This window comes from Callospermophilus lateralis, chromosome 16, assembly GCF_048772815.1.
Source record: "Callospermophilus lateralis isolate mCalLat2 chromosome 16, mCalLat2.hap1, whole genome shotgun sequence".
NCBI classification, from domain to species: domain Eukaryota; kingdom Metazoa; phylum Chordata; class Mammalia; order Rodentia; family Sciuridae; genus Callospermophilus; species Callospermophilus lateralis.
In genome coordinates, this window is record NC_135320.1 from 11,925,953 (window position 1) to 11,941,141 (window position 15,189).

The following is a 15,189-nucleotide window of genomic DNA, read 5'->3' on the forward strand; positions in this document are numbered from 1 at the left end:
TAGATTAACTGAACAGATGTCTTCTGAACGCTCTGTGCAGTAAGTTTCTTTTTGTTCTGCTTTGATGAGCTATAACGAAGACTTCAGAAGATGGCTTTGAGACTGGACCCAGTAAACTTGTTAACAGTCCACTTTTATTGCTATAAAAAGTAGACACTAAAAAATAGGATTTCCAAATAACATAGATGATTACACACATACAAAATATTCTGGAGCTATATTAATGAATATAGCTCATATTATCAGGTCTCAAATGCAAATTATAATTAATTAATTGTTGCAGGGATAGGTGGGAAAACAAGATAATCAGCTTAGTAGGCTTGTGTTAATTGTTTCTGTGCTGTAATGAAAAATATTTCCTCAGTTATGTGCACTGAATTTTCACATGTATAATCCACTATTCCATCCTTAAAGATGGAATTCCATTGGTTCAATAGATGCCATTTACAATGTTGGAGATCAAACCCAGGCCTCATGCATGTTAGTAGACAAGCTACTCTACTACTAAGCTTCACTCCCAGACTAGACATAATCTTAAAATTGTTGTTTCTCAAAAGCATTCAAGAGTTCCCAAATATAAATGAAGACAAAACCCAACAAGATAAAGCTGAAAGCTGATCTTAAAATCAGATGAGGGTATAGAGGCCTGCAGGAAGACACAGATCGACAGATGGGAAGGAAGTCACTTCCATAATTCAAAATGAATGTACACTTTTCCCCTCCAAATAGGAAATCATTTTAAATAGACTTCTCTTTTTTCTTCCTTATCTCCAAACTTGAGATTTCTAAAGTTTCTTGAGCCTAGGACACAAAGCACATCTATCTTCCCAGGTGTGTATGCAAGTGGCAAAAGTGAATACTAAGACCAAGGTTTTTACCCTGCTAATACTTCCTCTTCCAGAGAGAATATCTACCATGTTTCATAACTGGAAGAGAATAAATAAATAAATAAATAACCTAAAAAAAGATCTTAAAAATATCAAATGCAGACATTTATAAATCTAATATTCCACAATCATAGCTTTACTTGTCATTTGTATTCCTACACCGCTTATACAACATAGCATCCCACTGATTATACTACTGGTTTCATTCTCACAAAATCATAGTGATGAAGTCTTTTGCATACTATTTCTAATGTACCACAAGTAATGAAAATGTTCATGGTATGTTGTTACTTACATATTGAGATTGAGGTTTATTTAACTTGTTGTGTGTGCATGCCTGTGTTCATGCACACACAGGGGGGTGTTCTGGGAATTGCATCCAGGGGCACTCTACCATTGAGCAATACCTCTAGCCCTTTTTATTTGTTTATGTAAATATTTATTCGTGGTGCTGGGGATAGAACCCAGGGCCTTGTGCATGTGAAGCATCCTTTTTTATTTTTTGAGATAAGTTCTTACTAAGTTGACCATGTTAGCCTTGAATTACAGATTCTCCTGCCTCAGCCTCTTAGGTACCTGGGATTTCAGGTGTGCATCACCACACCTGGCTAACTTGCTATGTTCTTAATACTTTCATGAGCCTAGATATATATTTTTAATTATAAGTCTATTATAACCCTAATATAATCTCTCATTCATATCACTATTCATTTATTCATCATGATCTTGATTGAAACTCATGCTACAAAACTTGCATTATTAAAAAAAAAAAAAAACCTGCATTATTGAATAAGTTTCTTTCTTTAGTGCTTTAGCAAAATCAGCTCACTGATTGCTGTCCCTGAAAGTTTAGGAGATTCTTATGACCAGTGTAAATCTACATCATATACAACCACAAAAATGGGAAGTTTTACTCCATGAAGGTATGATATATCAAAATACATTCTACTATCATGTATAATTAAAAAGAACAACTAAAAATTAAAATTAAAAAAAGAGAGAAAGTTTAGGAGATTCTTTAAACAATTTAATGCTTTATAGCTGCAAACTTCAACAGATATCACATCCAGGGCTCCCATCCTTCCCAAGTTCTGCCAAGGATATTAGGGTCTGTTGCCTGGTCAATCAAGCATTTCACTTGAGTCTCTTCCGAAAGGCCACTGTCTGGCTCTCGGGCACGAATGTTGTGATCTTTGCTTCCCCGAGCTACAGCTGTGTAATCCCCAAAGGCAGGAAACTTCTCATGGCCCAGAAGTAACTCATCACTGGAAAAAAGATTAAACAAATATGAAAACACAGATTGTTTTTCCTTTGTTGCTTGCATTCCTAGCTATCCCACCCGAACATTTTCTCATCACTTACAAATTTTTTTCTATCCTCATAACCTTGAAGTCAAAGGTTAGATTTGCAGGGAAATAAAACATAAATAATGTCACTATTATAATTCGTTTGCAAGTTTTTGTACAATCACACTGTCTTTTCTCCTGGATAGAGAGAGTTGCTGGGTCAAATAAATAGTCTCTTTAACTTTCCAATTAACTCAGACTGTTTCCCACAGCAAAAGCACCATTTCCCTCTCCCACTAGCAGTGTATGAGATTCCAGTTTCTGTACATTCTTACCCAAACTTGTTACATACCGTTTTATAACCACCTTAGTGGGTATGAAGTAGTATCTCATTTGCATTTCCCTGATGACTAGTTATGCTGAACATTTTTTCATAGTACATTATCTGTAGAGAAATATCTGTTTGATTCTTGGGGCCATTTTAAAATTGGGCTATTTGTCTTTTTATTACTGGGTTTGACGAGTTTTAAATGGATATTAGATATAAATCCTTTGTCAATAAATGACTTAAAAGTATTTTCTCCCATTCTGTGGATTGTCATTTTAGGGTCTTTTTTCTTTTTGCTGAGTTGATAATTAACCCAAAGGGTTGTGCCATGCCAAGTTAAGTGCTTAACACTACTCTGTCTCACTGGCCCTCGTCTCACTTTCTTGATAGTAATATCTGAAGCACAAAGTTCTGAATGTTGATGAAGTACTTTTGGTGTCATACCTAACATGTTAAATGTCAAATTCAAGATCATGAAAAAACAATTTTGGGGGGTGAATACCAGGGATTAAACTCAGAGACACTTGACTATTGAGCCATATCCCCAGCCCTATTTTGTATTTTATTTAGAGACAGTGTCTCACTGAGTGGCTTAGCACCTTGCTTTTGCTGAGGCTGGCTTTGAACTCTCAGTCTTCCTGTCTCACTCTCCTGAGCCTCTGGGATTACAGACGTGTGCCACCTGGCCCGGCAAGGTAATGAACACTTACCCATGTTTTCTCTAAGCATTTTATATCGCTGACTCTTACACTGAGGTCTTTGATCTATTTTGAATTATTTTTGTAGATGGTATGAAACAGGGATCGAACTTCACTCTTTTGCCAGTACCACCTGCTGGAAAGACTACTTGTCATCTGTTCAACATGTTGAACCAGGTATGATGGCACATACCTGTAATCCCAGTGATTTAGGAGGCTGAGGTAGAAGAATAGCAAGTTAAAAGCTAGCTTCAGCAATTTAACAAGACCTGGTCTCAAAATAAAAAATAAAAAGGGTAAGAGATGTAACCCAGTGGGTAAAGCACCCTGGGTTCAATCATTAGTACCAAAACAAAACTAGCAGACCAACAAAAACCCCAAAACAATCCTTGAAATGAAGGAAACAATAAACTAAATGAAAAACTCAATAGAAGGCATCACAAACAGACTAGATCACTTGGAAGACAGAACATCAGATAATGAAGACAAAGTATACAATCTGGAAAATAAAGTTGACCATGCAGTGAAGATGGTAAGAAACTTTGAATTATGGGACAACATCAAAAGACCAAATCTAAGAGTTAATGGGATAGAAGAAGGCACAGAGATTCTAACCAAAGGAATGCACAAGCTCTTCAATGAGATAATTTCAGAAAATTTCCCAAACATGAAGAAAGAATTGGAAAATCAAATACAAGAGGCTTACAGAACACCAAATATACAAAATTACAACAGATCTACACCAAGGCACATTATACTGACAATGCCTAGCATATAGAATAAGGAGAGAATCTTACAGGCTGCAAGAGAGAGGAATTGGATCACATATGGGGGAGAGCAATTCGGATCTCAGCAGATTTTTTTAACCCAGACCCTCAAATCAAGGAGACACTGGAACAACTTATACCAAACTCTGAAAGAAAATGTAGGCCAACCAAGAATCTTATATCCAGCCAAATTAAGCTTCAGATTTGATGACAAAATAAAAATCTTTCATGATAAACAAAAGTTGAAATAATTTACAGCAAGAAAGCCTGCACTGGGCTGGGGTTGTGGCTCAGAGGCAGAGCGCTCCTTTCGCATGCCAGAGGCACTGGGTTTGATCCTCAGCACCACATAAAAATAAAATAAAGATATTGTGTCCACCTATAACTAACTAACTAACTAAATAAATAAATACTAGAAAGAAAGAAAGAAAGCCAGCTTGCACTACAGAGCATCTGCTGCAAAATATTCCAGGAGGAGGAAATGAAAAACAACAATGAAAATCAGCAAGGGGAGGAACTACACTAAAGGAAAGGCCAATCAAAGGAGAAACCAAGTTAAAAACCAAAAATAAACCAAAATGTCCTGGAATACAAATCATATTTCAATAATAACCCTGAATATTAATAGCCTAAACTCATCAATTAAAAGATACAGACTGACAGACTGGATTTTTAAAAAAGACCCAACAATATGTTGCCTCCAAGAGACTCATCTCACAAGAAAAGACATCCACAGACTGAAGGTGAAAGGGTGGGAAAAAATGTACCACTCACATGGACCATGTACATAAGCAGAGGTTTCCATCATCATATCAGATAAAGTGGACTTCAAATAAAAGCTAGCAAAAAGGGATAAAGAAGGACATTTCATACTGCTAAAGGGATTCATACATCAACAAGACATAACAATCATAAATATCTATGCCCCAAACAACAGGGCATCTATGTATGTCAAACAAACCCTTCTCAAATACAAGAACCAAATAGACCACAACACAATAATACTGGGTAACTTAAATACACCTCTTTCACCACCAGATAGATCTTCCAAACAAAAACTAAACAAAGAAACTATAGAACTCAATTAGATCTTCCAAACAAGAACTAAACAAAGAAACTATAGAACTCAATAATACAATCAATAATTTGCACTTTAAAAAAAATATTTATTTTTCAGTTTTAGGTGGACACAATGTCTTTATTTTATTTTTATGTGGTGCCAAGAATCGAACCCAGTGCCTCACGCACTCTAGGTGAGCATGCTACCCCCTATAATTTGCACTTTAACAGACATATACAGAATATCCATCCATCAATGAGAGAATACACTTTCTTCTCAAGAACACATGGATTCTTCTCCAAAACAGACCATATGTTATGCCACAAAGCAAGTCTTAGCAAATACAAAAAAATAGAGATACTATCCTGCATTCTATCAGACCATAATGGAATGAAATTAGAAATCAATGATAAAATTAAAAAGGGAAGCTACTCCAACACCTGAAGACTAAACAGTATGCTATTGAATGACACATGGATAACAGAAGACATCAAGGGGAAGATTTTTTAAAAAATTCTTAGAGGTAAACGAGAACTCCAATACAACTTATCAAAATCTCTGGGATACTATGAAGGCAGTGCTAATAAGAGAAAAGTTCATTGCATGGAGTTCATTCAACAAATAAATGATCTGACATTATAGCTCAAAGCCCTAGAAAAAGAAGAACGATCCAATACCAAAAGCAGCAGAAAACAGGAAATAATTGAAATCAGGACAGAAATTAATAACATTAAAACTAAAGAAACAATTCAAAAAACTGACAAAACAAAAAGCTAGTTCTTTGAATATACTGACAAACCCTTAGCCACTCTAATGAAAACAAGGAGGGAGAAAACTCAAATTACTAAAATTTGTGATGAAAAAGGAAGTATCATGACAGACACTATTGAAATACAGAAAACAATTAGAAACTATTTTGAAAATTTATACTCCAGTAAAACAGAAAATCTCGAAGACACCAACAAATTTATAGAGGCATTTGATCAACCCAAACTGAGTCAAGAAGACATACACAATTTAAACAGATCAATTTTTTTAATATTTATTTTTTAGAAGTAGTTGGACACAATACCTTTATTTTGTTTATTTATTTTTATGTGCTGCTGAGGATTGAACCCAGGGCCTTGCACATGCTACCACTGAGCCCCAGCCCCAGCCCCAGCCCCAGCCCCTAAACATATCAATTTCAAGCAAAGAAATAGAAGATGCCATCAAAAGCCTACCAATGAAGAATAGCCCAGGACCAGACAGATTCACAGCTGAGTTCTACAAAACCTACAAAGAAGAATTAATACCAATACTCAAATTATTCCGTGAAATTGAAAAGGAAAGGAACCCTTTGTGTTTTTTTAGAGAATACCAAAGTGAGCCGATACCAAACCAGGCAGAGGCATATCAAGGAAAAAAAAATTTAAAACCAATATCCCTTATGAACATTTATACAAAAAATTCTGGCAAACTGCTTACAAAAACATATTTAAAATATTGCATCATGATCAAGAGAGGTTCATTCCAGGGAGGCAAGGTTGGTTCAACATATAACTCATCACATCAATAGAATTAAAGATAAGAATCATATGATTGTATCAATTGATGCAGAGAAAGCATGACAAAATACAGCATCCTTTCATGTTCAAAACATGAGAAAAACTAGGGTACTACAAACATACCTCAGCATTATAAAAGCTATCTATGCTAAGCCCAAGGCCAACATTATTCTAAATGGAGAAAAATTGAAAGCATTCCCTCTAAAAACTGGAACAAGACGGGGATGCCCTCTGTCACCAAATCTATTTAACATAGTCCTTGAAACTCTAATCAGAGCAATTAGATGAAAGAAATTAAAGGGATATGGTCAGGAAAAGAATTCAAACTATCATTATTTGATGACGACATGATTCTACATTTAGAGGAGAATTAATTAATGGATTCAGCAAAGTAGCAGGATATAAAACCAATACCCATAAATCAAATGCATTTCTATACATCAGTGATGAATCCTTTGAAAGACAAATTAGGAAAACTACCCCATCACAATAGCCCCAAAACAACAACAACAACAACTTGGGAATCAACTTAACAAAAGAAGTAAAAGAACTCTACAATGAAAACTGCAGAACACTAAAGAAAGAAATTGAAGAAGATCTTAGAAGATGGAAAGATCTCCCTCATGCTAGGTTAGGCAGAATTAACACTGTGGACATGGCCATGTTACCCATAGTGCTATACAGATTCAATGTGATCGCAATTAAAATTCCAACGTCGGTCCTTATAGAAATAGAAAAAAGCAATCATGAAATTCATTTGGAAAAGTAAGAGACCCAGAATAGCCAAAGGAATCCTTAGCAAGAAGAGTGAAGCAGAAAGCATCACAATACCAGACCTTAAACTATGCTACAAAGTTACAGTAACAAAAACTGCATGGTATTGGCACAAAAATAGACAAATAGACTAATGGTACAGAATACACAGAGACAAACCCACATAAATACAGTTATTGCATATTAGACAAAGGCACCAAAGACATACAGTAGAGAGAAGACAATCTCTTCAATAAATGACGCTGGGAGAACTGGAAATCCATATGCAGCAAAATAAAACTAAACCCCTCTCTCTCCAGAAAACTCAACTCAAAGTGGATCAAGGACCTAGGAATTAGTTCAGAGACCCTGCGCTTAATACAGGAAAAAGTATGCCCTAATCTTTAACATATCGGATTAGTTCCTGAGTTCCTTAACTAGACTCCTAAAGCACAAGAAATAAAATCAGGAATTAATAAATGGGATGGACTCAAATTAAAAAGCTTCTTCTCAGCAAAAGAAACAATCAATGAGATGAACAGAGAGCCTACATTTTGGGAGCAACTTTTTGCCATACACACCTCAAACAGAGCACTAATCTCCAGGATATATGAAGAACTCAAAAAACTTAACACCAAAAGAAACAAACTACCTAATCAATAAACGGACTAGGGAGCTGAACAGACACTTCTCAGAAGAAAGTATACATTCGATCAACAAATATGAAAAAAATATTCAACATCTCTAGTAATTAGAGAAATGCAAATCAAAATTAAGATTTTATTTCACTCTAATCAGAATGGCAGCTATCAAGAATACAAACAAAAATAAGTGTTGGTAAGGATGTGGGGAAAAAGGTACACTCATACATTGCTGGTGGGACTGCAAATTGGTACAACTACTATGGAAAGTAGTATAGAGATTCCTTTAAAAACTTGGAATGGAACCACCATTTGACCCAGCTATCCCACACCTCGGTCTATACCCAAAGGACTTAAAATCAGCATACTATAGTAATGCAGCTACATCAATCTTCATAACAGCTCAATTCACAACAGCTAAACCGTGGAAGCAACGTAGATACCCTCAACAGATGAATGAATAAAGAAACTGTGGTATATATACACAACAGAATACTATTCAACATTAAAAGAGAATAAAATTATGATATTTGCAGGTAAATGAATGGAGTTGGAGAATATCATGCTAAGCAAAGTAAGCCAATCCCAAAAAAACAAGGCCGAATGTTCTCTCTGATAAGTGGATGCTGATCCATAACGGGGAGCGGGGAGGCATGGGAAAAATGGAGGAACTTTGGGCAAAGGGGAGAGAGGGTAGGGAGGATGCATGGGGGCAGGAAAGATGGTGGAATGAGATGGACATCATTACCCTAGTTACATGTATGACTGCACATATGATGTGATGCTACATGGTGTACAACCAGAGAAATGTAAAGTTATGGTGCAGTTATGTACAATGAATCAAAATGCATTCTGCTGTCAGATATACCTAATTAAAATAAATTAATTAATTAACAAACAAAACAAAACAAAACAAAATGTTAAACCAGTTGTGGTGGCACACACCTATAATCTCAGCTACTTGGGAGGCTGAGGCAGGAGGATTTCAAGTTTGAGGCCAGCTTGGGCAACTCAGGAAGTCCCTGCCTCAAAGTAAAAAAAAAAAAAGGGGGGGGGCTAGGACATAATTCTGCAGTAGAATGCCTTTGGGTTCAACCCCAGTACCACAAAATCAATAAACAAAGCAAAACAACAAACTGACCACAGACTGCCATTTACTTCTATTTAATTGTGAAGTTTAATTTCATTTCCTAGAAATAATCTCTATAAATATTATTTGCGTTAGACCTTAGTTAAGAAAAAAATTTAAGATTTAAGAGCCAACCTACCTAGGTGCTATGCCCATCAGGGCCAAATGGGTTCAATACTCCAAAAAAGGACAAAAGCAAATTTAACCTCCAAATCTCTCTTCTGGCGCCATCTAAGAATATGCCTTCTGGTTCTCATATTGATAGAGGCTATTCCAGGCACTAACCTGAAGCCCAAAGACTGTACAGAGAACAGGCTCAGGCACACAGGTTTGAGTCACAGGCCTCTCCTGGCTTTGGAGGAGTCACCTCTCTAATCCTGGCTTTCCTCATTTATAAAGTGAGGATAGTCACACTACTCCCAAAGGCCTAAAGTGCTTGGCACTTTGTACCTACAATGATTCTTTAAGAAATGGTAATATATTTGGTATTCACCCGTCTCCCCCCAATAACAATCTTACCAAGTAATAACTGCAGGATTGGCACCTGCTAACTTTCTCTTAGCATAACATATCTTCTGCTGAGGATACCAATTTTTTTTAGTTATATTTATTTCTTGAATCCATGATCCTCCTTTTTTCAGCATTTTTTGTTCAAAATTCTGAAGAAAAAGAACATGATTTCTCTGCTATAACAGTATATAGAATATAGAACAGTATATATTTCTCTGCTATAACATTAAATCAGTAATGAACTTAACAAATGTAACTGGGAACCTATAACATTTTAACAGTAGCATACATTTTAGTGACTTGAGGTGCTGCTGCAGGGAGGTAGGAGATATCACTCCCTAGAAAGGATGAGCACCACAGGCTTCATTCTTCTGGGGCTATGTCCTGGATAACCACTGAGGTTAAGATAGCACTATCTGACTTCATGATCCATGAAAGCTTCACATGGAACAATTTTTAAAATTAAAAGTGGTGCCAGAGAGAAATTGGACCCACCATCACCAATGGGTCTGTAATCTCACACCCAGTAGGAAATAAACTCAATTTAAGCAACAGTTTTCTCCAAGTAAGGATTTTGCCTCTTATCTAGTTTTCTGACTGAATGGCCCCAAATGTTAATTTTGAGAAATGCAGTACAAAATAACATAGATACTTTAGCAAACAAACTTGATACATTTTCACCATAAAACAGACACCATGTCACATACTGTGACACTGATAAAAGGAAAAAGCACATATAAAACTAAACCTACCTGCCAATCAAAGGAGGGCTCTCTTACAAACACATCCATGGTGTTAATAAGCAGGTCTGCCTCTGCGCGGAAGGCCCTCAGGGCATGTATCATGACACTGTACATGAGGCCCATTTCTTTCATTGGTAACAGCAGATTGATAAATTGGCGGGTTAGACGGAAAGGCACCAACTCAGGGACTGGCAGAAACTAAACAAGAGAAAAAAAAAAAGACATGCAAAATGCAGAATATATGAACTAGATATCTCAAAATAACAAACATTAATGAAATGTCTTCTCAGTTTATTTGCTTTTAGTATGACTACAAACTCCTCTTTTCTTGAAATAAGCTACCCACATGAATTCCTGGACCCAATGGTAATCCACTCAGCTCGCACCATGCTCACAAAGCCAGAGTCTGTGTGGAGCAACATATAGTCCACAGAGATTTATAAGTGTCATCACCAACACTCAGAGGCTAGTGGCAGAGAAAAGATCTCTATCACATTTTGCGCAAGACATTTTGATTATAGATCTTCATGAAACTTCTACAGAGTCGTCCTAAACAGGAATGCATTTTGCTCCTGTCTCCGATCACATCTCCGATGACCTGCCTAAACAAGCCTGAAGCTAGGATGAGATTATATATTACTTCAAAAATGTCAGATTCAACTATCATGATGGGACCAACCTAACAAGCCATTTCTTCTTTAAACTATCTACTTCTTGAGGTGTTGCTAAATTACATGGATTCTAAACTAGCTAAGAAGATAAGGCAAACACACCTGGGTAGCTGATCCAAATGCATGTCCAAAGTCAATTCCAATCATGCTGCCTGTCTCCATCGTTACCAAGAAATTGTTCAGGTGTCTGTCTCCAATCCCGAGAAGCCAGTGGCTGATACACAGCAGAGCGTGGGAGCTGGCAAAGTGGGAGCGAAGTGCCAGGAAGGCCTCGGGGCCTGTGCTCATCTTCATGAAGGCCCTCCTGGGTCAGAGAAGAAACCGGTGTGATCTTTGTTTTGCACTACAGTGTTCATGAAATCACAAGTACACTTACTTTAAGAGACTGGCAGGTACTTTACTTTCTCTTTTTCTGAAAGCCATGACTGTTTCTGTACGGTTGGCTCTCCTATGATTTAATAATGGTAAAAGTCTTATTAGAACCAATTTTTCATGACTTGAAATTTAAAGTTCTGTTTATACTGAAGCTTAAGAATCAAATAACTAGATTCTGATGATCTAAAGCAAAACTTTCTAAGGATGAAAAGTAAATATGCAATTTTGAGAAGAACTAGATGATACAAAAGAAAATCAAAACAGAACTCACTTATACATTAGCGCATATGCTCCAACATCATGTTTTCCGGACATTTTCTTAAGCCAGTCTTTATATTCCATCACTGGTGCTTTGGAATCACTAACAAGTACGAAAAAGGGAATTGGAATCAGGGAGATATTTAGCATAACATGATTTTAAAGGCACAAATCACCAAGAATTCATTAAAAAACAGGGAAGAGGGAGGAAAAAAAGGAAAGGTGACTTTTAATCACATTTACTTATTATTTTAGTTTTATGATTAGGGATGGAAGGCAGGTATGCTCTACCACTGAGCTACACATCCCCATTCCTTTTCAAATTTTTATTTTGAGATAGGTCTTGCTAAGTTGCTGAGGTTGGCCTCAAAATTATGATCTTCCTGCCTCAGCCTCCCAAGTTGCTGGGATTACAGGCATGCACCACCACACCTGGCAATCATACTTAATATTATATTAACATCAAACCCATTTTACTGTGGATCTAGACTTTCAATATGCCATTATTCATTTTTAATTACTCCAAAGAAATCCAAGAAATTTCCTATCAGAGTTTTAGAATCATGGGCCTCCTCGAAACAAACATTTAAAGTTTAGCTTATCTTATTCTCTGTATGAAGTGGGAAATTTATTGCATCTGTTTTCTGCCTGAACTTTTACTACAAAGTTAAATTCACAAATAGACTACTCCCCTTTAACCTAAATCCTCTCCTCATATATTCTCTCTTTTGAGACAGTCTTACTATGTTGTCTTACTAGGTGGGCTCGAAATCCTGGGCTGAAAGAAGCCTCCTGCTCAGTCCCCAATAGCTGGGACTATAGGTGGAGCCACTGTGCTGGCTTTCTTCTCCTAGCTACCCTCACCCCACATTCTGTGGTACTGGGATGGAACCCAGGTGCACTTTACTACTAAACTCCAACCCAGCCCTTTTCTTTATTTTCTTATTTTATGACAGGGTCTTGCTAAGTTGCCCAGGCTAGCTTTGAATCTATGATCCTTCTGCCTTAACCTAAGTCACTGGAATTATAGGTATGTGCCACTATGCCTGGCTCTTCTCCTAGTTTTAAAAGACATGAAAATCTTTAGGTTGAAAACTGCAACATGGGGCTGGGGCTATGGTTCAGTGGCAGAGCACTTGCCTAGCATGAGTGAAGCACTGGGTTTGATCCTCAGCACCATATAAAAATAAAGGCATTCTCCATCTACAACTACCAAAAAAAAAAAAAAAAAAAAAAAGTCAACCCCGCCCCCCCCCCCAGGAATATGCTTATCAAGACAAAAATAGCAGCCAGTATATGCCTGTAAGTTACTCAAGCTAAGGCAGGAGGACCACAAACCTGGGAAATTTAGTGAGACCCTATTTCAAATAAAATAAAAAGGATTCAAAGATAGAGTGCTTGCCTAGTATGCCCGATACCCTGGGTTCCAATTCCTAGTAACAAACATCAATAACTTAATAATAGGATGTTGGAATTGCCTTTTAAAAAAAGGTAGTCAGAAGCTGGGCACGGTGGGGCACACCTGTCATCGCAGTGGCTCAGGAGGCTGAAGCAGGAGGATCCTGAGTTCAAAGCCAGTCTCAGCAACTTAGCAAGATGCTAAGCAACTCAGTGAGACCTTGTCTCTAACTAAGACATAAAATAGGGCTGGAGATGTGGCTCAGTGGTTGAGTACCCCTGAGTTCAATCCCCAGTACAAAAAAAAAAGGTAGTCAGAAGTAAATTTATACCATCCTTATGTGAAAACACTTTGAACTCACTGATACCCATGTTCACTGCTGCTATTCCACTGAACTACCCCATCTTACCAAAGGAGACTGGAAAGCACAGGAAGGGCGAGTCTGGAGTTCACAATACTGGGAGTCAGGACTTTTAGTGCCAGACTGAGACCTAGAATTCCTTTCTTCTTCTTCTTTTTTTTTTGGGTGGTATGGGATCAAACCTAGGGCTACTTTACCAGTGAGCTACATCTCCAGTCCTTTTATTAATTCTGAGACAGAGTTTCCAAATTACCCAGGCTGGCCTCAAACTTGAGATCCTTCAACTTCTGTTTCCTGAGATGTAGGTATGTCCCACCAAGCCTGGCCAGAGACCAAGAATTTCTGATGGCAGAAAGCAGTGTTCATCTGCTTTCCTGTCTTCCAAAGAAAGGAAAAGCGATTCTAGGCAAAAAATTCAAATGTGTGGAATCAAGAGGTGGTAGGGTTCAATCACTAGCATCGAAGGAAGAAAAAAAAAGTTGGCAAATGATGACCTATTTACTATGGGAATGTGAGTTTGATGAAAATATGCTTAATTTTAAGTGTGTTAGAAACTGACTGATAAAAAATATTGCACCTGTTTAACTACATTCAGGAAAGAATTATAACACAATGAAGAGAAATAGGCCTTGTAGCCATTCTTAGCCATTTCCTCTTTATCCCACAGCTTGTCACCAAAACCTGTCAATTCTACCTATAACATATCTTTCATCATGTTGTCCTTATTTTCCTTTATAGAAACAAAAAAGTTTTAAAACCTTCTGATTAGAAAATATAAGTTTGTTGCAGAATAATTAGAAAACAAGTAAAAGGTTAAAGAAAAAGTAAAAGCATACATATTATGATACAGAATGAATCAGGAAAAATTCCAGCTAGACCACTTATAGGCTGGATGACTAAGGATGAGTTACTTAACCTCTCTGGATCTCAACTTTCTCATCGGTACAGAAGTGATACTACTTACCTTGTAGACTGTTGAGAAATAAATGAGTTCACATACATTAGGAACTGAGACTAGTGCCTGCCTAGTACACAGAAAATAAGTGTTAGCTGTTGATTTTATTTATTCATTTTATTTCTTTCCAGATTTTTCTTTGTTAAAAAGTACACAACTATAATCCCAGATATTCAGGAGGCTGAGATAGGAGGATCACAAGTTTGAGGCCAAAATAAACATTTGAAAAAAGGAGAGGGAAGGTTGAGTATGTAGCTCAGTGATATGGCACCCCTGTGTTCAATTCCCAGTACCACAAAAAAATTTTTCTCCCCCAAAGCTAATACTTAAAAAAAAAAAAAAGAAAAAAAAAAGGGCTGTGGTAAAATAATACAATTACCATTTAGTATCTTGTACTCAATCTAGCTTATTTACCCAGCCATAGGCAGAGTAAGGGTAGGGATATAGCAGCACCAATTACAAGGGGAACAAGAGGTAGAGGAAACTACACTTGAAACCACACTACTAAGGAAGAAAGGACTGTTTGAGTAAAAGCAGTCTGGAGGGCAAGTAGCACTAAAGAAGAGCAGTTGGCTTCACACTACCTCAAATAAGCCATTTTCTCCTCTTGTGACATGTTATTCAAAAGAAAGTCCTTCAAGGTAAATGTATTTTCAATCCATTCAATTAATCCTAATCTGAAAAGGAAAATGAAAAGTTTGTAAATAAATGCAAACCTGAATTGCTCTTTCTGCCCTAGAAAAAAATGCGTGGAGAATCAAAGCAAAACAGATTCCTCACATTCATTCTGTACTTTCCCTACAGAGGTCAGCAAGTGTTTA

At 37.0% G+C, this 15,189-nt stretch overlaps 1 protein-coding gene across 1 annotated transcript in view; it reads right to left on the reverse strand.

The window, feature by feature from the left end:
* Positions 1-1,933: 1,933 nt before the first annotated feature.
* The window catches only part of Prkdc (protein kinase, DNA-activated, catalytic subunit), a 162,682-nt gene continuing 149,426 nt past the window's right edge, over positions 1,934-15,189 (reverse strand). The window contains exons 80-86 of the mRNA XM_076836401.1: positions 14,953-15,045; positions 11,667-11,756; positions 11,397-11,468; positions 11,123-11,324; positions 10,359-10,547; positions 9,616-9,755; positions 1,934-2,152 (exon numbers count right to left, since the gene is read on the reverse strand). Coding sequence (XP_076692516.1) covers positions 1,948-2,152; positions 9,616-9,755; positions 10,359-10,547; positions 11,123-11,324; positions 11,397-11,468; positions 11,667-11,756; positions 14,953-15,045 — 991 coding nt within the window. The 3' untranslated portion in view covers positions 1,934-1,947. The remainder of the gene's footprint in view (positions 2,153-9,615; positions 9,756-10,358; positions 10,548-11,122; positions 11,325-11,396; positions 11,469-11,666; positions 11,757-14,952; positions 15,046-15,189) is intronic.